We start from the raw sequence: 23,653 nt of genomic DNA, 5'->3' as shown, positions 1-23,653 counted from the left end.
AATTTATTTATTTATTTATTTATTTAGATTTTTCCATCATTTCATTGATTATTTGACTAATTCGTTTTAAGTTAAATTCGCAAAACTATAAGGATGTCAACATTTTCATTACCAAACCCGGAATTCAAATATGAAATTACTTATTAAACTAAAACAATCTCTTATGAGTTGATTGACGTAGTAGGTGGTTGCTTTTTTATTTTTGCTTCTACATTATTATTACTTTATTGATGATATAATTATTTAACTCTAAAAGATAAAAATTCGTTTGTTTTGTTCTGACATGTTTTTCTTAATTGTTGGGAGGAGCATGAGAATAGGGGATGGGCATAATATGGGCATCGGGAAAAGGCAAATATTTGGGATTGTGAAAAAAAGCCCAGTACAGATCATCTTGTATAAACTGGTTATATTTAATTTCCTTATAAAGCCCAAAACAAGTTGAAGCCCAAATCCTCTAAATTTTGTCGTGGAATTAACAAGTTTATGATTTATTTATTTATTTATTTTGTTAGAGTATGTCAAGGAGTTCTTTCATGCTGTTGTAAGTTGTTGCATGATTGTAATGGTATATGCCTCTATCAATTGTCTATATATAATCCTAATGGTATAATCTCTATCATTCTAGAACACCCCCATGACGTAGTTATCAACACTCTTATAAATATTCTTTATATTTGTTAGGTTTTAAAAATCGTATTGTTATATCGTATGGTATGCGCTCAGAGATACCTTAGAGATAGATATCCAGATTGACTTATAGCCAATACTTCAATCACTGCGCACAAGCGATAGGCTTATAGCCAAGACGTAGGTGTGTGTACAGTATTGGCAGCAATAGTAAAATAGGTCAAAAGTGTGTACCTGAAGTCTTTAACCTCTTATTTATAAGGGTTACCTCTTGAGTTTGTGTAGATCTTCCAATTGTAGTAGGATTCAACTTTCTTTTTGTTGGAATAGAGATTCTATCCTTAGCAGCCTTACTATTTTATATTATTAGGATAATTAGATAATTATCCTTGAAGGGATCCTTAGGTAGGTGGTTAGGATATGAAAATATTCCATATCAATATTCATAAGGGAAATGTATCTATTATGTAATATGATGAAAGCTTGTTTTCCTACACAAACAAACAGACGTGGGGTCCATAATTTTTTATTTTTTCTTTCCTCAACTCATTTTCTTTCTTTTCTTTTATGTTTGTACATGACCAAATAGTGTTTTTCATGTAACATTATACATGTAGAATCCTATTCATAATCATTTCAACGAACAAACAGTTATTGCTGACTTGCTTGGCGTCCTGTCACGTTTCTTCCTTTGTTTTTAGCTTTTGAAAATTTCATTCTTCAAACAAAATAAATCTTTCATGTTAAACAAACAAAAGAATAATAGTTGTTTGGTTAAAATTTTTAGAGATGATTCTATATAAATCAAGTTCTAATGTAATAAGGGTACGATATTTTCACTTCAAGACTTTTTATCTCAGCACTAATTTTCATTTGTGACAATTGTAATTTATTTAAATTAATAATTATTTAATAAATATACCACAATAAATTACAGTTGTCATATGAACAAAAAGTAACTGTTGAAATAAGAGTAAGACTTCATCATTTTACTCAAAAGATCCTTCCTCGTATAATAATTATAAAAATTAAACTGGCAAAATATTTATATGACTTAATAGGTTTAAGTCGCGAAGTAATGAACCGATTTAAATATCTCTAATTAAATGAGTGTTAAAATAGATAAGGTAATAATTAAACAAATTATATAACACATATTTATAAGCTTAATAACAAATAATTAAGATATTATATAATTTAATATCTTAATTCAAATAACTAAAAACTAAATATTTTTATTCAAATATTCCTTGAGGCAACAAGAAAAAATAAAAATATTCCTTGAGGCAACAAGAAATTTTTTCTTTATCAATACAAGTGCAAAGAGAATAAAATAGTTAGATGCTAAAAAAAGAAAAAGAATAAAAGAGTTGTTGGTAACAAATACAATACATCCATTTTTCACTGAAAATAGAGGGTCTTGGAAATAAAGACAAGCCACCACTACAATGAGAAAGCATCATCCGTATATGGAAAGACAGCAACACCCACCTCAGCATAAAGACAAAAATACAAGTTTCAAGCGCACATCACTTCACCCAAAGACAAATATTCAAATCAATTTACAATTTATTTATAAAAAAAATGAGTAAGAAAAAAAAAAACACAAAATTTTGATTGGTAATTGATTACGACAAAACATGTTGCAATTGGTCTGAAGATGTTACCGAAGATTTGATGTACCACGTGGAGATCGGTGAGTGGTTAGAAATCCAGTTAGTCTATGCTGTCGCGCATGTAAGCACTTCCGCGGATTCCTCGTCGAGCATCAGAAGGACCAAAAAGTCAAATAAGGAAAAAGCAAGGGCATACTTGACATTTCACTCCTCCACTCTTTTTCTATGAGCAGAAAAACGCAGAAGAGAGAGAGAGTGAGGGAGGGGGAGAGAGAAAGAGAGTTTTTGCAATTCGTGAACCCTAATTTTGAACAGATCGGCGATGGCTTCCTCTAAGGATCGCGAGAACTTTGTCTACATCGCCAAACTCGCCGAGCAGGCGGAGAGATACGAAGGTTAGGGCTTCTTCCTTTGTGTCTGAGGCTCACACTTGCTCATCGATATGCTCTATGCTAGATTTTGCTAATACCTGCTTATACGATGGCTTCTTTCAACTTATTTTTAGTAAATTTTCGTCCTTTTCTTCGATTTTATATCATTTTTAGCGTAAAATTTAAATTTTTGTTGTTGCCAAATTTGGTTTACTATCTACTGTTTACTGCATACTGTCAGGTTGGTTGCAAAGAGGCTAGAGAAAAGGGAATTGATTAGGGTTAGGGACCCCTAAAAGTAATATATAGTTTCCTATTTTTTGTTCTTCAGTTTTTTTTTTTAATTTTAATTTTCTGATTATTTTTTTTTTTTGGTACTGCATGTTCAAGTTGTGGCATGATACTTAAGAGTACTGGAGTGTTTTCGTTGATCAAAGTATATTCTTATTCTTCCTGTGATCTTAGCATATATGAAGCTTGATTCATGATGTTTTTAATCTTGCTTCTATTTGTGACAGAGATGGTGGATTCAATGAAGAACGTTGCAAATCTAGATGTTGAACTGACAGTTGAAGAGCGAAATCTGCTTTCTGTTGGTTATAAGAATGTGATTGGTGCTCGCAGGGCTTCGTGGAGGATCTTGTCTTCCATAGAGCAAAAGGAAGAAACAAAAGGAAATGAGGTAAATGCGAAAAGGATTAAGGAGTATAGGCTTAAGGTTGAAGCAGAGCTTTCAGACATCTGTAATGATGTTATGAGAGTGATCGATGAACACCTTATACCTTCAGCTACAGCTGGTGAATCAACTGTGTTTTATTATAAGATGTGAGCATTCATGTCTCATTCTCCACTGCAGTTTTTGGTGTTATATTTTTTGTTTTGCACAAGTGGATTGTGGGATGTTCAAATATTCTGCTTGCAGGAAAGGAGATTATTATCGTTATCTTGCAGAATTCAAGGCAGGCAATGAGAAGAAGGAGGCTTCTGATCAGTCAATGAAGGCATATGAGGTGCAAATTATATTATTATATATTGTTTTTGCAGTTTGTATGATATTTGCACCTGGTTCTACGGTTCTTTCTATAGATAATTGTTTGCTGAGTTTATTAAAAATTTGCACTGCCTGTTAGCTATTGATCTAAGAGGATTCTTTTGCTGTTCATTTCTGGTTTTAGCAGTCATAATAGGCTTATGGTTTGTTTTTGGTCTTGTATTGAGTTCTTTTTTTTACTTTTCCTAAAACTTCTATATTGTTAACATTTGACACTTAATGGCTTTGATTTGAGTAAAATTATATAATATTTTAAGTGATTTCTACACTACTAGTGATTGAAGAATCCAACAGAAAGAGTGGGTTTCTTCATCCTCAGCATATTATATTTTTTACGTAAATTATTGTTGTTTCTTGGTGTCTTTAGGTGTCTTTTATTGATTTTTGGGGAGAAGTTTGAACTCCTCTCAACTTTAACTATGTTGAACCAAAAAAATGGTTATTTGGAATATGCCATCAGGATTTGGTGAATTTGGGCATTCTTTGTGTCGAGGCATATTAAGTTTGCATTAAACCATTGGTACTTGAGTCCTGCTGGATTGTTTGCCTCCTTTCTCTCCTATTAATTTCCTTCCTGTAGTCTCTTTAGTTAATTGGGCACAGTTGATTACTGGAATTGCAGAACTTTGTTTCATTACCTCGAGCAACTGTAATGTCTGTTGATGATACTGCCAATTGTTGTTATATATTTGATGTGATCAAGTTTGTAGTGTTTGGAAAAAAGAATTTGTAATTGTTCCTTTCCTTGAATCTATTTTTTCATTTCTATTCAGTTTTGTCTGTTCTATTGTATGCTTTTGGTTTATTTTCTTCTGGCATAACAATGTACTTTTTGAAAGATTTGTTACCCAAATGAGTTCTCTCTTCAGAATGCTTTTTCCTTTTATATCCTACCTAACACTAGTATGGTTTGTTCATTGTAGTCTGCTACTACTGCAGCAGAGGCTGAATTACCCCCAACACATCCCATCCGATTGGGTCTGGCTTTAAATTTCTCGGTTTTCTATTATGAGATCTTGAATTCCCCAGAAAGGTGTGGGTTTGATTTCTATCCTGAAATGTGATTATAGATTGGTGTTCTGTGTTTAATGTGGGAGATTGTATTTTCCTTTTATCAGAGCATGTCATCTTGCAAAGCAAGCTTTTGATGAAGCTATTTCAGAGCTTGACACCTTGAATGAGGAGTCATACAAAGATAGCACCTTGATCATGCAACTTCTCAGGGACAACCTGACCTTATGGACTTCTGACATCCCAGAAGATGGAGGTACTTATTACTAGAAGACTTAAGTAAACTTTGGTTTATTATTTTTGTAGTTTTTATTTTGGGGAAAAAATATTTCAATGGGTCCATTAAGATGTGTATTAAGAGTTAGGGATAGTTCCAGAGGATGTCACAAGGGCAACTTGTCATGTACAATTAGGCTAATAACTTCTGGGTTTGAAGTTGTAGTAATTCTTAGCTAGGCACGATCTACCATAGGCATTCAAAGCATTGCTTGATATGACTAAGGTCATTGAATCTATGATAGAAATTCACCTATCTTTAATATGCTTTTAAACGTGTCAAATAATGATTTGGGTGCCTAAGAGATGACCTGGTAGACCATGTCTATCTAAGAATTTCTCGACACTGATATTTAAAAAATGTAACTAGTAGTATAATTTGTGAAGTCACTAATTTTGTTTGGCCATCATGATCATTATTTCCTTTTTGGTGCTTCTTTCTTTAAATGTTTACTGCATTTTTCTCGCCTGTTGTAACAGAAGATGCCCAGAAAGCAAATGGCACTGCCAAGCTTGGTGGAGTCGAGGATGCTGAGGTGAGTAATTTTTTTGTACTTGGTAGCTATAATTTTATTTCTGTTTGATTGCTTTATTTTATTCATCTCATTACTTTTTTTTGCAGTGAGGCTGATGGCTGGTGGCAACTTCCGTAGGATTTGATGCATGTGTTTGGGAATGATGCGTGAGGGCTGATTACTTGTCTGTGTATTAGCTAGAGATAGGGTTCCATTGTTTCCTCTTTCTCCTTGTTTCCTGTTGATTGGCCATACTTCCCAATAGGGGGAAAAGAAACTCCATTTGTGCTATAATATGTGTGTGGTGTCTGGAAAGGGCCTATTTCATTCCTAAGCTTTTCCTCCTGTCTGTGGGGGATTGATTGATGAGGATTGCTTATGGTGTATTTCCTGTTCCAATGAAATGCTGCAACTTTGTGGAGATGCTGCAATAGTGAAAGATTGTTTCTTCGATAATCATTTTATTTTGACTTCCATTGGTTACCAATACTGTTGCCGCAAATTGTGGAAGCAAGAAAATATTAGGGCTAGTGAGGTAAACTGGGAAAGTGATGTGGCTGTGCTCTGAGCACTTGATGTTATGATCATGAATAAGCCTTCTTTTGGAATACAGGAAAATATAACCTCTGCTCCGATTTTTAGTCCATAGTGAGCCAGTCAATGTGTTTTGATTAGTTTATTTTATGTTGAAAATATCTTATAATTTATAAAGTTTATTAATAGAGTTTTTTTGAAAAAGTGGACTATTCTCTTAAGCTTAATCAAACTAAAAGATGCTATTTGTTTCCTAGTTAGGATGAGATGATTCTCCTGACCATAATTTGTATGCGTATAGCAACTATTTTTGAAACTGAATGCCAAGAGATTATTTTGAAGTTGGTACAATGAAAGTAGTGATTGGAAATTAGTTGGAAGTGCCGTGACGGGTGAACTATTTGTAATTTTTGAGTACTTGCGTAATTGGCTTGAGTTTAGCATAATTAAACTAAAGATTTAATGTTTTTCTAGAAAATAATTTTATTTTTTATACACATAAAAATATATAGGTATGTGTGGGGCAATGTAAGGAGAAAAAAAATTGGATTTCATATACTTATATATATCCGGTTCTGTATCTTGAAATTTTTTATTTTTTTTTTATTTTAGGATCTGACTTTGTATCTTATGTAAATATATTTGCTGCAAGTTTTTTCATCAGTAGTGACAGAAGAAATGAAGAACCCTATATATATATATATATATATATATATATAAAAGAGATAAAATCCCTTAAACTAACACTAATTGAGCTACCGTTATATCACCTAATATTATTTATTCTATATCATTTATTAATGTTATTTTAAGTAGAGCACCTACTACAGCACTGAAAAATATGTTCCATTTAAGGGAGTGTACGGGAATATCCACAGCATCAAGCTGGTGATGCTATCAACTCTCACTGAGAATTTATGCTTTGATGTGATGGACAAGACTGAGTATGATAAGAGGCAGCAAACTGTAGTTTTAATACCATAGATTAATCCATTTTGTATCAAGATTGCGTTAGTTACTGTTCATTTGTGTGCATGTTTCTTTACAATATCAAGGAACCAGAATCAAACGATTTGTGAATTATTCATAGAATAAAATAGAATGGAATGCCTTTGAAGTTGGATAACCATAAACACACAGCTTTTATGCTTTATGTAGTATTTATAGGATTGCCACTAACCTACCTCACATTGTTTTCACCAATTATATAGACTTAACTTTAGGGCTGCCATGAGCTGCAGCTGTGAGTTCAAAGGTTGCAATAAAGAAGCCAAGGTTTTAGCTGTCATTTTTGACTTAGATGGCACACTTTTGGATACTGGTATTCTTCCCTACCCATGTTGTTTGTTCTCTTCAACCATGGTATTGGTTAAACTTTTCTTCTTTTGGGTTCTCCCTAAACGTTGCATTTGTGTTGAATGATTGGTGTACAGAAAGGGCAACAAGGGGCGTATTGAATAAATTCTTTGCAAAGTATGGGAAAGAATTGGACAGGGAGAAGGAGGAGAAGAAGAGGTTGGGGATGACACAGAAGGAGTCTGCAGCTGTATACGTTAAGGACTATGAACTCCCATTGACACCTGAACAATTTATCAAAGAAATCACGCCTTTCTACAGAGAAAGGTAACACTCCTAAGCATAATGATGCAACATAAAGCTATGAGTTTGAACTGATATGACAATATCTTCTATGGAATGTAAGGTTGAATATGGTTAAAAACTGCTTGCTTCAGTAAGTGAATCATGTTGGTATTTTTTATACATGAAACACTACATTGTTAGGTTGTTGAATATTTTGTTAATAGTGAATAGTAAGAAACATGATTTATTTTATTTTCTGAATCTGTTTTCCAAAGCCAATACACACATTTTGAAGTGGTTTTACAATTTTCAATAAGTCAAAGCTGTAGGAAACTCTTGTATTTTAATTATTAATATACACATTTACTGATTCTTATTTTTGAATCATGAATTGGTTTAGGTGGGCAGAAGCCAAACCATTACCTGGTGCTAATCGACTTGTCAAACATCTCCTGAAAAATGGAGTGCCAATGGCTCTTGCTTCAAACTCCATGCGAGAATACATAGATGCAAAAATTTCTCATCATAAAGGTTGTTTTCTGTTTACTGGGGTAGTAGTTTTTAATCATTTTATTTCTATTTTTATGTCTTTCAATTTCAAGGAGCATTACAAGTTAGCTTGTCATTCTAGTTATTACATCTGAATTGATTACTAAGAAGTTAAATTATATGTAGACACACAAGTATCTGTTTCTCAAGTAACCTCTGCCAAAGATAACTACATAGCTTCTTCTTCTTCTTCTTTAAGGATCTGCTTAAGAAAGGCTCCCTGCAATTATCCACCATTTTTTATTTCTTCTTTTTATACTTTCTTTTGGATCATGAATACCTTTTGCTTTGCCCCATTGAAATTCAATTTCCAGCTTAAACTTTATATTGGATGCTTATTATAACTGGTTTTCGTAGGTTGGAAAGAAAGCTTTTCTGTAATTCTAGGAAGTGACCAGGTTAAATCTGGGAAGCCTTCTCCATTTTTGTAAGATTCTCCACTTTGACCTCTCACATGTCTTTTAGGAAACATATGAAACATTTAATAGAAAGTGGATCTAGTGGCTATGAACAACTGTAACATTTTTCGAGTAGCAAATAAAGTCTCCCCCATCCTGAGTTTTAGCAGAAGTTATCATGACTAAAAGTAAATAATATATTACAATTGTCTCAATGCGCGCAATCACATTACATAACTTTCCCCTATAATCCAGATCTCCCAACATTTTCTCAGTTTTCCATCTTCTGTTTAGTTGAAATGTTCACTTTTGAGTCAATTATACTCTTCCAATTTTATCACAGTGGTGAGATAGTCTAGTTGTTGCAGATTTGAAGAAGCTGCCAAGAAAATCGGTGTATATGCAGTTAACTGCCTGGTAATTGAGGATTCCATGTAAGTCTTCCAGAGTTTCTGCAATTGTATGTTCATTGACTATTGTACTTTTTCTTGTTCTTACAGTCAATTGGCTTGGAGTACTTCATGGCCTTAGCATAACAAACTGGCAGTAAATATTATATCCTAATCTTAACCAAGGATGGTCTAGTATATCTGGGGTCAGATTCTGTGTACCATCTAAAGTTGGCAAGAGGATTCAAATCAGAGAATAATCCCTGATGAAAATGCCACTGTACCACCAGTGATGAAGCCTAAAATGGAAGTATTCCTCCCACCAACCTTTTGGCCATATTCAATTATAGAAGTTTAAACGGATATGTGTGGATGGCTGTTGAGTGAAAAAGGTGTGAAATGTTAAAAGAGTGTATGTGACTCTTGGCAATTGGATGAACCTCTTTCTGCAGAAATAAACGATATAAATGAAATCGAATTTTTATTTTTGCAATCCTCCTATTAAGAGTCATTTTGTTAGGTTATTGAAATCACCTACATTTATTCAAACAACCTTAGCCTAAGAAGAGGAAATATTGCCTATGAATTCTGAACTGCAGCATTATTTTCAAAAAATCTCATTATGCATGACCTGTCTAGTACTTTGATGAATTTTAAAACGGTATAAGTGGTTCTTGAGATATCTGTATATGTTGAGCAGAGTTAGTTTACTACTAGATATTCATCTTTGGATACTGAGATCACTTTCACTGCTTTCATTCACCATTTGGATATATCACAGCATCTACTGCCAAGTATTTTTATGCACCTTTGGTGCAGCCTTTCGGATTTCTTTCATGCAATAATCATATTTGCTACTATATAATTTATGTTCGGCAATGTACTTTAACAGGGTTGGTGTCAAGGCAGCCATTGCTGCAAAAATGAAGGTAGTGGCTGTCCCATCTCGTAGGGAAGCTGATTGTAATGGGATAGCAAATGTTGTGCTTCATTCACTTCTAGAGTTTCAACCTGAGCTATGGGGTCTTCCACCTTTTGATGACTGTAATGCATTTATTAGTTCTTAAGCATGTTGATTGATTTCTATGAATACTGTGTTCTCTGATAAGAGTAATCTTTGAAACTAATATTGGCAGGGGTAGATAACGCATTGCCTATTGAGCCAATTCATCTAAGTGGTTTGTATGTTGCCGGATCTCTACAAGAAACCACAGGTTTGTGAAACTTCAACTTTCTCAGTTCATAAAACTGGTAACATGAACAATAAGCTTGAGCTTCAGTGTTCTTAGTTTGATGCTGTTATGACATTGGAAATTTGGAATAACAAGTAATCTCCAAATAACATACTCTTCAAACTGAATAGGAATGTGATTGATCTTACATATTCAAAGCAGCTGACAGAACCACTGATCCCTTCAAATTTAGTATTTTTTTATTTTTTTTTATAATGGAGTTTATCAATCTGATAGAATTTAATTCCTTAATTCAGATAATGCAACACTTGCACTTCCTGATCAAGTTGTTGGGATTTTCTTCGGTTGGGCCAAGGTTGTTGATACGGATAGGAACTTTAAGATATTGGTTAGCATTAAACTGGATCATTTCTCCCATGTTGCCAACAAAAAAATAGTGAGTTGTCAATTATAAAACTCCACAATTTCTTTTTTCAGTACAATTTCTGGTTGGTTCCTTTTAAGTACTCTTGCGTTATTGTGTCTCATCCAAATTCTTATTAGTACAGACACATAACACATTTATCCTGCAACATATTTTTATTCTGATAGTTTGGAAAAGTACAGTTTTTCTACTATCATAAGCATATTTATAGGCTAATAATCAGCCTCTTGGTTTGATCCTTTCCTTGATTCTCTGATGATGCATTATATCCTCATTTTGCAGCATGTTTACCTTATTAATGCAAACAGTGACCATAAATCTGAGCAGCAGATGCAAATCCATCTTGTTGGCTACGTAAGAGCGTGGGATAACAAGGTAATGATGATCTTTTGATGGAATAATCTAACTAGGAGGCTTTTTTTTGGCAAGTAATTAAGAGCTCATGATGAGGAATAAAGATGCATAAAACATTATTATTCATATCTTAGGGAAATTTTATAATCATTTGCAAAATTTTATCTACTGCCCCTTCAGCCTTCTCTTTCTAATCTATCTTATTTGTACCCCTAATCTAAAAGTCAAAATTTGTGTCCATGAACAGGAACTCACGTCCACGGAATTGGAGAAACTCGAAGAATACAAGTCTATTGCGAGAGCTTCACTGGATTTGCCATCATTCACTTGTTTTTCATAGAAAATCTTCACATGAATGACCTTTTAGTTGGAGAAGATTGGAGTTGCAGATTTCATAATAATGAAATTCTTTGTATGAAGTAAGATATGCATGAAATCATTTATTGGGAAATGCTTGTAATGATTAATAAATTATATATTACCAAAAAATTACAAATGATAATATAGCAATCAATTGCTTTTCTTCATCATTCATGTATTGGGAAGAAAGTGAGATGTTAGTATAAGCATATTTGAATGTAACATATATTTGCAAAAAACATTTTGGACCACCAATTTTTATAGTTTTTACATACGAACTTCTCATTTATAGTCATTCTAGTACACCTTTTAAAGATGAAAACAAAAATATCACGGATAGATCTTGTTTTGGCCGACTCACTCTACAAGCCTATCAGTTGGGTTCATTCTTAAAGCTTACATCTAAAATCTTCTAAAGGGCACCTATGGCAAGCCATAGAAGCTTATCACTGGAATATTACCCTTTCCCTGCACTGCTACCTCTAGTGAGCAGTATGTCTTGTCTCCTTGACAAGATAAGGTTTGGTAAGACAGCTCATGGGATTGACCCATTTTTGGGGGGCTTCCACTTTGGAAAGGGCTCTCCTCTCTAAATACTCCCCTCACACATGGAGGGGGGATCCTCTCTTCTACTTTCTATCTATGTTGTTACTCTGCCCCTTGGAAGAGCCATCTTTGCATACACACACACACACCTCTTTATGCACACCACTGGAAGTCTCTCCAGTGTTTTGGTCTCTACTATTGTTACTATGATCACCCCTATATTAACATATTTTACTCTCCATAGAACACATCTATGTACCACCAAGGTACAGATCTTTTATGTAATTTTTACATAAATTTCATCCAATAATTACTAATTCCAATTTTTAAGGATGTATCAAACTGACAATTAGGGTCTATGACACGGATAAGGTTAATGTAAAAAATTTCACAATATATAAGTGGTTTTAAAATTGACTTTGACTAAAAAAAATTTACCGCTTTAATTAAACGAGAATAAAGTTTCTAAAGTTATTTTAGACAAATTTGTCTAATGTTCACCAAACGACGTAATTTTAGGATTGAAAGATTAAAAAAATAGAATGATAAAGACTATTATAATTCTAGAGTAAATTAAAATTATAAATACACCATAATTTCCATCCCAAAATGATATAATTTAAGTGAATATTAGATAAATTTATCTAAAGTAACTTAGAAAAAAACGAACCCTAATTAAATATTAATGCATGTAAATGTATTAGCTCCAAAAATTATGTAGCAGCGGATATGAGAATGGGCTAAATGGGCCTGGATCAGACCCCAACTTCTATTACAGTACTCTTTTTAGATGAAGATCATGTTTTCTCGAGTTTATTTTTCGTAGGTGGGTACTCCGGTAAAACGACCATATTAGCAATATTTTACAAATGTATCCTCAACTCAAAACCTTTTTGAAATGTATAACCAAACTAAGGCAGTTAAACGCGTGAAAATATATGACGAGATCAGTCCCGTCAGATTAGCTAAGGTGATTACATGTCACTGGTCATCACTCTAATGAACCTGCCACCTTAGTTGACGGTAATGGTCTGACATAGTGAGGTCCCACCAGAAAAAAAGTGACAAGACTGGTGTAGGTCTCGCCAGTGAAATTGACGAGATTCGTGTTATGTCCTCCGTGTCCCTCCCCATATCATTTCTTGTCCTCATATCAATAACCATTTCATTATCTCACTCAAAATAAACATTCCATTCCATTCAGGCCATGCCATGCCATTTAATCGATAAAATTGAGTTCTTTCTTTCACTTCCTTGTGCCATTGAAATACACCAAAAGACAGAATGGCAGTTTACAAAAGAAGAAAAAAAAGACCGTCCATAAACACAACATTGTCCATGCCTTTCTTGTAGTAAACAGGATTGTTCATGCCTTTATTCTTTGAGTATAATATATAATCTGCTGTCTTTGTTTTCTGCCTTATTACTCTCTTTTCATTTTTCAATAAATTTTTTCTTTATTAAATATAAAAATAAAAAATATTAAAGAATAAAAAGATAAAATACTATATTTATTTATCTTTTTTTCAAGCCTATTTTACTTCCCTATTTTCATATAAAAAAATCACAATCCTAATTAACAACGAGAGAAGAGAAAAAGAATAAAATTAATTACAATAGTAATCGAGCAGTATGGGAAAAAAAATACAAAAAATAAGTAGATATAATATATATTTTTTCAAAAATAAAATTGTAAAGGTCAAAAATCATCTTATTTAAGTGAGACATATGAAGACACATGTATCTGAGTTTCCAATCTCGGTATTGAGTCCATTCATCTTGCATAATACAATTGACATGTTCAATATCTATAATTAAATAATTGTAATGAAACATTAATTGCTTGTATGTTACCTGATATTTTATGTCGCTATGCTTTTTGTGATAAGGATTTATTGTATTAAAGTTACCATGCCATGGTAAGCCTTTGAGGATTAGCAGTGGATAATCCCTCGTAATCAATTGTGAACAATGTTATTAAAATCGACTCGGTCGATTGAAGTACTGGGTCACTGGTTGAACCGCATGATCCGGTGATTATATATAAATCTATAATTTATATTAAAAAAATTATAAATATATTCAAATAGTTGAAAAAATTAATATAAATTCTAAATATTTTAATATAAAAATTAATAAATTATATATTATTGTCCAATAAAGGATCAAACAAACACATAATGCTTGTTATATTGATGTTTCAGGTTCGGTAAATGACATCTCTAACTATCAAATCAAAATTCTCTGCATAGTGCATAATTGAGATAATATTAAGATTGTAGGTACATAACTTGTGTAAGTCAATAAGTAACAGATCACTCAAATATGTTAATTATGATTTTTTTTTGTGAAAAACTTTTTTTTGAAATTTTTTTTTAAAAAAAAACCCGGGCCGGGTCACCGATTTTTCACCAAAACCGGCCGGGTCGCACCGAGTCGTACGGATCTGATACTTGACCGATCCAATATGATAATCGGACCAGTCAGATGACCGGTTCACTAGGTTCCGGGTCGACCCGGCCGGTCTGGTCTGATTTTCACAACAATGGTTGTGAATGTTGGTCAAAGAAAAGAAAAAAAGGTGCAAATATTTTTATAGCCAAATATTGTCCCAGTTGAAATAAATTGCCCCACTTGAAGTTGAGATCAGACCTGGTGCGTGTTGTGACAGTAAAATAACGTAAAAAGAGGAAGGGGATATATTCTTTTGTTCTCGTCAACTTCACTAGCGAGACCTACACGTTGGAATTGAGCTCACACCAATCTCATCACTTTATGTGACGGGACCTCACTATGTTAGACCAATACCGTCAACCAAGGTGGCAGGTTCATTAGTATGTGTGACGGGACTCCACCACGTCAGAAATGTTAACGGGACAAGTGGCATACGCGTCAACTACCATGACGGGAGTGATGACCACATCTGAGGTGGCATGCAATCACGTTAGCTAATCTGACGGGACTGATCTCGTCATATATTTTGACGCATTTGACTACCTTAGTTTGGTTATACATTTCAAAAATGCTTTGAATTGGAGATAGATTTGTAAAATATTGATAGTATGGTCGTTTTGCCTGGGTACTCCTAATCAATTTAAATGCAACCTTTTTCTTCTGGCAAAAGTTAAAAAATAAATGAAATTACTTAAACTACCCAAATAGAAGTATACTAATCGATATATTGTTCTTAGTTTGGGTAAAATTGTGATCGTTCGCTCACAAAATGATATTGTGATATGGAATGATTCACTATAGCGAATCTTATTAATAAATCCCCTACAAGGCTTATGGACCTATATTTCGGTAAATAAAACAAGTGCTAAATTTCAATCAAAACCAAAAAAATGATACCACTTCGATTTTCAATTACACAAACAAACAAAAACATACTTTACTCACACCCACAAAGTTCACCTAAAGCATTGGTTCTTCAGATTGATTTTATGTCGTCTTGCACATCTTTCTGGCTTGATCACTATTTCTAGATAGTCACACCCACGTCCTACAAAATTAGTGTAATTTTAACTATAACAATACTCTCTGATTTCCACATTGGTTTATGGACAAATGCTTGTTGACAAAGCATTGAAGAGAAGCAAAATAAAAGAAAATGTTGGACGGTACATACAAATGAATTTACTTCGATATCTACCAAGCACAAACGTTGTCCTTAGTTACCTAAGCACCTTAATTAGAACCTATATATACACATACCCTGAAAAGCTCTTCAATCAACTAACATTCCCAAAGCAACAAACAGTTTATCTCTTTCAATGGCAGAAAAGGAAGGAGGTATTGTGAAGAAAGGGCATGAGGAAGGTCTTAAAATGGCTGTTTCTCTGCTCCAAGAGTTTGAGCTTCCAGCAGGGCTTCTCCCTCTTGCTGATGTGATTGAAGTTGGGTTTGTGAAAGCCACAGGCTACATGTGGATCGTGCAGAAGAAGAAGGTGGAGCATCAGTTCAAGTTAATAAGCAAGCTTGTGAGCTATGACAGTGAGATCACAGGAATCATTTCAAAGAAGAAGATCAAGAAGCTCAAGGGTGTGAAAGCTAAAGAGCTCATGCTATGGCCACCTGTGAGTGAGATCAGTGTTGATGACCCACCAACTGGGAAGATTCAGTTCAAGAGTCTTGCTGGTATCACCAAGACTTTCCCAGTTGAGGCCTTTGCTGCAGGACAGTAACATATATCAAGCCAGCACAGATGCTTCATGCTTGGCTTAAAGCAAATAATAATAGCTTCATTTCTCTACTCTATTTCCTGTAATAGGATTTTCTTCAGCTATGTATGGATGATGTTACAATATCTGCAGTTTTTTGCTGATCTATCTTTTAAAGTCTTTCTATGCCAAATAATTGATATGAAAGTAATAAATTCTTAAAGGATTAATTACATTTTATATGTTAAGGTTTTTCTGTGGCTGCTTGTTTTGACTTTTGAAAACTCTACATACCTATCTATCAAAAATAAAGCAAAACTACTGCTCCTTTGTACCAAAAGATGTTATAACATTGGTACTACCAAGTCTACAACTAAATTTGACATTAGTATTTTTCCCTTAGTGTTGGTTTTAGGCCATAATAGCATATTGAGTACACATGCAATTTATCCCTGAAACATATAAGTAAAATGTCTTGCTTAGATATACAGGAGTGACTGATTCAGACCTGCATGTACCACCATTTAATTTGTCCAGTTTTCACAGATTTAGTGAGACGAAAGTATTAACAGGTATTGCATTTAAAACATTAAAGAACTGAATAAGTCAATTACAATATATTTAGGGACCAAATCTATCTGCCTCATGTTCTGCAAACCAAATTGTATGTTTAGTCTAGCATTTTTATTAAGCCTCGTGCAACAAAATAAAAAATATACAGAGAAAAACGATCACTTTTGGGTTTGAAACATGGAAAAATATATACATATATAATTTCAAAATGTTAACTAATATCTATCTCTCTGAATTTTTCCAGCCTAATAAAAGCACTCTGAAAAATTGGTATCCATGTGTGTGTATCACAGGGAAAGCTGAATTCCTAATGTGAACTAAAGAGGGTTTGGCGCATTCTTAGAGTACCTTCTTCAATTGCTATGATTTTAGTTGCATTTGAATGCAAATAATGAGTATGAATTCTAAAATCTAGAGGCTATTACATTTCCTTACTGAGTCCTCTAAGAACTGATGTGTTGGGCGGATCATCTCCTTCACCTTCTCTCCCTTTTTATAAATTTTAAAAGTTGGAACACTTCTTATGCTTTCGGCTTTTGCTATTGCTAGACACTCCTCCACGTCCACCTTCAATTAAATTTTGAAGAAAATTAGACAGATACGACAATTGTTTTAGGAAGTTCATTAAAGCCACTTGACATTGTGTACCTTAATAAATTTAATAGACGGATATCTCACACACAATGTATTTATGAATGGAGATATTTCTTCACATAGTTCATTTGATGCCTCTTTGAAATGAACCACAGAAACACCTGAAAATTCATATTTTCATTAAAAAAATATATGGGGATTAATTTTCTTATTTTACATGAGAATATTTTCTCATGTTACACACACAATACATGAGTGGGATCCACAAAAAAGTGATAAAACACAAATCAAGATGGATCCCACTTTTTTATTATGAGTGTAACATGAGAAAATTTTCTCATGTAAAATGAGAAAACTATTTCACAATATATATACACATAAATGAAGCAAGAAAAATGCTTAGTCAACATTTTAAGATTAAACAAATAAAGTATTGAAATTACCAGCAGAAGCAATTGCAGCTTTAAATTTATCTAATGCAGAGATTTCTTCAACTTCAACTCCAAACTTAGTACCATATACCACTCCACGAGATTCCTCCAATGCTAGTTGAGCCTGACGAAGAGATTCAGCAACTTCATTGTCATTAGGGAGTTCGCGTTTTAAGGCCTGGTAATCTTTAACAACTTCTACCCATCTTTCAAGCTGCAACAAGATTATGCATCTTATAGAACGATGAAGAAATAACTTCAGAGAACAAAACAACAATGAACACACCCACATAACACATTGCAAGTGGGTTCACCTTTGCATTTGACGCAGCCCTGCGGAAAAGGGCTTTGGTGTAATTTGGTTGAATTTTAAGAGCTTGGTTGCAGTCTTGAACAGATTGTTCCCATAGTCCAAGTTTAGACCAACAAATAGCTCTATTGCAATATAGAACATAGTTGGAATTGTCATATTTGAGGCCTTCTCCATAAGCAGAACAAGCTTCACAAAATTTGCCAGAGCTGAAAAGATCATTGCCCCTGGAACGAGATTGTGCCACCATTTTCACAATATTTGCAACCCTAGCAACTTCAACATTACTGTAATCTAACAGGCTAGCCTTTTCTGCTGCTGCGACAGCATTCTCAAACCTGCAACAATCCATCATATGTTTCTCACACATTCACTCAAAAGTTTTATGTATTTGGAGTCTAAGGTGTTTGTTTACCTTCCCAAAGCCATCTCAACCTGCGCGGAGACAAAAAGTACATAAGCTTCACCAACCATACCGAAGAACTTGGTTTGAGAGCAGGCTGAGGGACAACCATCCAACTTTGGAATGTTTGAGAGACAGGATTCAGCATCCTCGAGTTGATGGAGTTTTAAATAAGCTTCAGCTTTACAAGCAACAAGCTGTAATAAGTAGCAGTCAAACAAGTTAGCCAATGGAAAACTACAAAAATTTCACGCTCATTTCATCAGTCAAGAGCAGAATAGCATAACCTGAGGTGAGGAATCTGCCCCAACAGCAATGGCTGCCTCTGATTCCCTAATTGCTCTCTTCCAATCGCCAACCTTTCGCGCATCTTCACATCGGTTCAGATGCTTCTCCAATAACAACAGCTTCTGCTCCTCAGATTGATCCTCCTTCACCCCAGAGAGAGAGAGGTGATGCCTGGAATTCCCAACCTGCCCAAAGCTACACAAAATTCAAAATCTAATAAGTCAACACAAATTCAATGCCTCCAATTCTAAATTCTACAGTCCACAACACAAGACCAATCAAAATGAGAAATTTAAATTTAAAAAACACCAACACATAAAAAAGGGCAACCTAATGGTGACAACACCAACCTTTATGACAAGGTTCTCCTCCACTATAAACACCATGGCATACTAGACAATAAATAACTAAGGAAAACGCAAAGAAAAAGCATAAGCCTATACTAAAATTCATATGACAGATGAACAAAGCAAACAAGAGAATCAAACCATCCATATGATTGACTATTACCGAAAACAAATTAAATTACAAAGATAACATAACATAAAGTCTCCACCGGTATAAGAATAACATTTCTCATATCAAATCTTAATTATTGATTTACTTAAATCGAACGGCCACATTTAATAAATCATAATAGTTAGATAAAAGAGAAATCATTTTCTGACGTTGTTGAAAATTGTTTTTTAATATTGTGAGATATCGAAATCCGTATTATCTTCTTTTTAATTCTTATTTATTTAAGAAGTAGTGGAACCTACCACTTGTTGTGTCTATAGCATGAGAGAAATGTTATCTCATCTGACATGAGAAGAGAGTGACATGAAAAAAGAGAAACCCTAGATAAAAATAAAATAATCAAAATTGAGAGCATTTTAAGTTACCGGAGATAAAGAGAGGAAAGCCTCTTGTGGGCCCTAGCATAAGCAGGATCCAACTTCACAGCCTCAAGGCACTCCCTCGCCGCCTCACCTAACCTCCCCAACGCCGTGAGCGCCGCCGCACGATTACTCCGGTAAGCGGAATTTCCCGGCGACATGGAAACAGCACGATCATACATTGCCAACGCCTCTGTAAAGTTACCACTCCTATACAAATCGTTCCCAACATTCTTCACCTCCTCAGGATCAGAACCACCCATTGCGCGCTTCACCATAACCGATGATACACCCGCACCCACAGAATTCCCACCCAAACCCCGCACTATGCTGCCGCGCCCGTAGTTCACATTCCCCGAACCCAAGACGTCGGTCCGGTTCGGCCCGCGAGAGGGCAAACCGGAACCCGGTTTGAGGATCTTCCCCGTCGGACAAATGTTCCCGCTCGGAAACAAGCTCGGACTGTTCGCTCCGACAGAGTGGTATAACGGAGCTCCGGCGGAGACCGATCTCCGGTGACCGGGCTTTTTATCGCTAGTCGTCGCAGCGAGCTCGCCGGAGTGGTTGGTAGGCATTCTGTCACTGGGGAGTTTGGGAGCAGCGGCGGCATTAACGGTGGAACCCAGATCGAGTTGTTTGGAATCGGGCTTGTTGTGGTCGCGACACAGGGAATCGAAGCCCGTTTGTTGCATTGTGTTGGACATTATTCACTTAGTGTGTGTCTGTTTTGGTTAATATAGGAAATTGGAAAATAAAGCAATAACAAAAACTAGTTATTATTATTAAGTGACGCGAATCTCTGTGTGTTTGTGCGTGCGTGCGTGTGTGTGATCGTAGGTTTGTTCTGGTTTGGTTTTGAGTTTAAAAGAAGAGAAACAATGCTCAAGCTTAGTTTTTCTCTTTCATGGTGAAGGTTTTTTTCTTCGTTATGTTTTTCTCTTACCTCCCCCTCCTTAAACTTGATGAGATGATGCTTACGCGTAACGGCTAGCATTACTAGTTTCTACTACATCCATTTGATAACCTCTACTACATTGAAATAAACATGTAACATACAAGAAGTACAATGGGCCTAGATCAGGCCCAACCCACACATGGCCCACGTCTGGCGTCATGACTTTCTCATGGCCCACTCTGCTTGAAATAATTTTCTATCATTATATTTATTAAAAAAAAAAAAAATACACTTGAGATCGTAGAATATTTAAGCCTCGAAATGAAAACTCAAGGGGTTTATTGAATGGGACAGGATCCGTTTACAAGTTTTTTTTGCAATTACACTAATGTAGGATCGGTCGTACACTGTGTGATTAATGTAGGACCGATCCTACGTAATATAGTTTGTAAGAGTTTGTAAACAAAAAAATTTGTAAATATAACATGTCCCTTACTAAATTGCTTAGAATAAATAATGTCATGCCTAGGACCGATTGTCCTTTAATTTTCTCATCCTAGTATTTTATATTAATTCGTCATAAGCGTCATCAATTCAATACCTGTACTACATTAAATTACATACTTTATTAGCCGTATAAATTAGCAATGATAATCTCAAATTGTTATGTTTTTTTTTTTTTTTCAAATATTTCAAGTCGGTTTATTATTTTGTAACTAATCCGATTCGGGGCGGGTCCAGGATTAAAGCTTTAAACCTCTCCCAAAGGTGGTACTGGAAAGATTCGAACACATGCTCTCATCCCCACCTGCTTAGCTCTCATGCGCCAACTGAGCTACCACTATTCGATACTTACAACGTAAATTTTGTTGCTAAGGGAACAAATCAACAAAAACTTTTTTTATATATAAAAGAAAATGACCGAAATAATGTCATTTCAAAATCATATCAATCCAACTTTTCTGCATAAAGATATAAGGAATATTAAACATGTCTTCAATTGAGAAGACAAACCACTACTCACGACAGTAAATTTTAAAACGTGCCAAGAAGTGGTTGCAAATATAATAACATAAGAATTCACATAATTAAAAACAAAAGGAGGGAAATTACCTTCTACTTTGAACATCGCAAAGTGAATAGCAATTGACATTGTTAATAATGACCTAGTGAAATAGATCTGCACTCTAAAGCACTTTTTTTGTCACAAATGGTTTATTCCACGTAAACAGTAAGTTTGGGAGAAGAGACATATCTCATGAACATCATCACTCTTGTCTGGTTTTATGGACAAAATGGTCGATGATCCTTGATCAGAAATAAGCCCAAAGAAATTATATATATATATATATATATATATATATATATATATATATATATATATAAAAAGTAGAATTATTTGATATCTGTGTCAAACTAAAAAGTTTGATACCAAATTCAACCATTGATTTCTATCAATCTGACTGTTATAGTTAATTTGTAAGTTTGACACAGATATCAAATAATTCTACTCATATATATATATATATAATCGATAATTGACTCATCGAGATACTAAGTCAATAGAGCATAAGTTTAATCAATAGTCACGAGTCAAACAGTTTGAGTGAAATTTATGTAAAGATACTTAACAAAAATATAATTAGAAATAGGGATTTATAATTATTATGTTTCAAGAAATTGTTTATATTATGTCATAGAGTGATCGAAATCCATGTCTGAAACTTTTGCTTTTTTTGTTTTTTTAAATAACAATAGGGTTCATCTATATTGTCTCTGCAGGAAATTATAAAATCTCTCTGTCAGATGACATACATAAGTCCCATAGAAGTAATGTGATGACATTTAATAACTAACATTTGACTTTTCTTCCTTTAGGTGTTGACTTTGACTTCTAGGAGTGCAATGAAATATTTTACCATAATTTTAAATAATCGGTTCAATCAGAAAACCAACATCGATTGAACTAGATTTATGGCCGATTCACCCACTCTTGTCTCGTTTAGCTGCATGGCCGGATCTGTTTTAATAACAATAATACAAAGTTTGACTATATGAGTGATTATGATTTTGAGCAACGAAAGTTAATACTCCAAGTTAGAAAATCAACAACTTAAGCCAATGTAACAAATTTAAATAAGAATTGAATTCAAATAATTATAAGTGCAAGAAGGGCACGTTAGTGTGGGTGAAGTGGAGACACAGTGCCGGTGGGCATGTGGAGAGAGTGCAGCGTTAGGTGGGGCCATCACATTCCTAAGCATAGCCTCCAACAAAGCAAAAACTGTGGCCCCCACTCCACTCTTCTTAGGTTGGACTTTGGAGTGTGGTGTCAAGCATATTCCAGCAACATGCACTGACATTCTGTTTGGACTTTATTAGAGATAATAAAGTAAAGTTCAATGGACTGGGATGGGAATGGTGTTGTGTATTTTACCAAAACCAGAAACATGACTTCATATGTGTACTTTCTGCTGCCCATAACACACCCCTATTGTTACCTTACTTTTTGTTGCACATCTTTTTTCAATATTTTGCAAACCACCACCAAAGATAACTCCATTTTCTTCTCCAAATTTTGGTTAACTCTTAACAAAGTATGATTGTATTGTTCATTTCATCATTTTATGTAGAATTAGTAAGATGATAGTACAATTCTTAGAACTTTTATATTCTAATGGTATCTCTAGATTAATAATAAAATTCCTTTAAGAAACCGCCTTTTACTATAAATAAAAGGTTTTGGGATACTGAAGTAAAGTTGTTTCCCATTCATATTATGCAAAACCTTATTTGGCCCTATACCAAAGTGTCTATTATGCTCGGAAGTAGGTTTTTCCTTATTTACTTTATGACATTTAATTGTTTTTCGTCTGTATATAAAATATGGGTTTTATAATTCTCATGTTGAAGGATAATTGAAATCTCATGTTGTAGAGATAAAAAGCATGTGGGACCCATGTGTAAGAATAAATTATATGTAGGACCCATGTCAGCACGGAAATCGACGGATGTGTAAGAAAATTATAATTCTCATATTAAATAAGAATTATAAAACTCATAAAATATATTGTCATTCTCAAATAGGTGTCACCATCAGAATAATTAGGGACAGATCTAAAGTTATTGTTCGGGTCCCATAGCTCTTCAAATTGCAAATTTCTTAAAATTTTATTATTTGCTCTTAATACTTAGTGTGTATTTAGTTAGTGTATCGTCATATCGTGTACTATACACAATATTGATCTTTAATAATTATATATAAAACTATGAGGCTTTTAATCCGTTAAATTCTTATGATTTATTTGAAGTTTTGAACTTAT

General features: G+C 34.2%; 4 protein-coding genes across 5 annotated transcripts; 3 read left to right on the top strand and 1 right to left on the bottom strand.

Moving 5' to 3' along the window:
• Positions 1 to 2,472: 2,472 nt before the first annotated feature.
• LOC133302122 (14-3-3-like protein D) lies at positions 2,473 to 5,929 on the top strand. Of its 2 annotated transcripts, none has more exons than XM_061501866.1 (7): positions 2,473 to 2,641; positions 3,136 to 3,442; positions 3,540 to 3,627; positions 4,592 to 4,701; positions 4,787 to 4,935; positions 5,439 to 5,491; positions 5,578 to 5,929. In XM_061501866.1, exons 1-7 carry the CDS (start codon positions 2,569 to 2,571, stop codon positions 5,578 to 5,580), a joined length of 783 nt encoding a protein of 260 aa, XP_061357850.1. In that variant the 5' UTR covers positions 2,473 to 2,568; the 3' UTR covers positions 5,581 to 5,929. The 2 variants fall into 2 exon arrangements, with proteins under 2 accessions (XP_061357850.1, XP_061357849.1); XM_061501865.1 differs by having other exon boundaries at positions 2,475 to 2,641; positions 5,436 to 5,491.
• Positions 5,930 to 6,943: 1,014 nt separating this feature from the next.
• LOC133302121 (bifunctional riboflavin kinase/FMN phosphatase-like) lies at positions 6,944 to 11,393 on the top strand. The gene is made up of 10 exons (XM_061501864.1): positions 6,944 to 7,325; positions 7,438 to 7,627; positions 7,986 to 8,116; positions 8,492 to 8,561; positions 8,901 to 8,966; positions 9,814 to 9,965; positions 10,058 to 10,135; positions 10,411 to 10,550; positions 10,821 to 10,913; positions 11,140 to 11,393. Exons 1-10 carry the CDS (start codon positions 7,235 to 7,237, stop codon positions 11,230 to 11,232), a joined length of 1,104 nt encoding a protein of 367 aa, XP_061357848.1. The 5' UTR covers positions 6,944 to 7,234; the 3' UTR covers positions 11,233 to 11,393.
• Positions 11,394 to 15,571: 4,178 nt separating this feature from the next.
• On the top strand, positions 15,572 to 15,982 carry LOC133302070 (uncharacterized). Its single transcript, XM_061501793.1, has one exon. It carries the CDS (start codon positions 15,572 to 15,574, stop codon positions 15,980 to 15,982), a length of 411 nt encoding a protein of 136 aa, XP_061357777.1.
• A 960-nt stretch (positions 15,983 to 16,942) lies between these two features.
• Positions 16,943 to 20,139, bottom strand: LOC133302069 (inactive TPR repeat-containing thioredoxin TTL3-like). The gene is made up of 8 exons (XM_061501792.1): positions 19,786 to 20,139; positions 19,442 to 19,704; positions 18,557 to 18,752; positions 18,282 to 18,466; positions 17,871 to 18,204; positions 17,569 to 17,770; positions 17,180 to 17,286; positions 16,943 to 17,098 (listed from the first exon to the last, which is right to left on the bottom strand). The coding sequence occupies exons 1-8, from the start codon at positions 20,137 to 20,139 to the stop codon at positions 16,943 to 16,945; spliced, it is 1,797 nt and encodes a 598-aa protein (XP_061357776.1).
• Between the last annotated feature and the right edge of the window lie 3,514 nt (positions 20,140 to 23,653).

This window comes from Gastrolobium bilobum, unplaced genomic scaffold (genome assembly GCF_033153095.1).
Source record: "Gastrolobium bilobum isolate Gb01-03AN ecotype WA unplaced genomic scaffold, APGP_CSIRO_Gbil_v1 utg5726, whole genome shotgun sequence".
NCBI lineage: Eukaryota > Viridiplantae > Streptophyta > Magnoliopsida > Fabales > Fabaceae > Gastrolobium > Gastrolobium bilobum.
Note: the sequence above shows the minus strand (reverse complement) of the source record. Positions and strands in the feature narration are given on the sequence as shown.

Bases quoted from the DNA above. Each gene is read 5' to 3' on its own strand.
- LOC133302122 (XM_061501865.1), top strand. From the start codon at position 2,569: ATGGCTTCCTCTAAGGATCGCGAGAACTTTGTCTACATCGCCAAACTC. The intron at 3,443-3,539 runs GTGAGCATTCAT...TTCTGCTTGCAG, and splicing joins ACTGTGTTTTATTATAAGAT to GAAAGGAGATTATTATCGTT. The intron at 4,936-5,435 runs GTACTTATTACT...CTGTTGTAACAG, and splicing joins TGACATCCCAGAAGATGGAG to AAGATGCCCAGAAAGCAAAT.
- LOC133302121 (XM_061501864.1), top strand. From the start codon at position 7,235: ATGAGCTGCAGCTGTGAGTTCAAAGGTTGCAATAAAGAAGCCAAGGTT. The intron at 7,628-7,985 runs GTAACACTCCTA...GAATTGGTTTAG, and splicing joins ACGCCTTTCTACAGAGAAAG to GTGGGCAGAAGCCAAACCAT. The intron at 9,966-10,057 runs GTAATGCATTTA...TAATATTGGCAG, and splicing joins TCTTCCACCTTTTGATGACT to GGGTAGATAACGCATTGCCT.
- LOC133302070 (XM_061501793.1), top strand. From the start codon at position 15,572: ATGGCAGAAAAGGAAGGAGGTATTGTGAAGAAAGGGCATGAGGAAGGT.
- LOC133302069 (XM_061501792.1), bottom strand. From the start codon at position 20,139: ATGTCCAACACAATGCAACAAACGGGCTTCGATTCCCTGTGTCGCGAC. The intron at 18,467-18,556 runs GTTATGCTATTC...TACTTATTACAG, and splicing joins GGGCAGATTCCTCACCTCAG to CTTGTTGCTTGTAAAGCTGA. The intron at 17,099-17,179 runs GTACACAATGTC...ATTTAATTGAAG, and splicing joins CGTCTATTAAATTTATTAAG to GTGGACGTGGAGGAGTGTCT.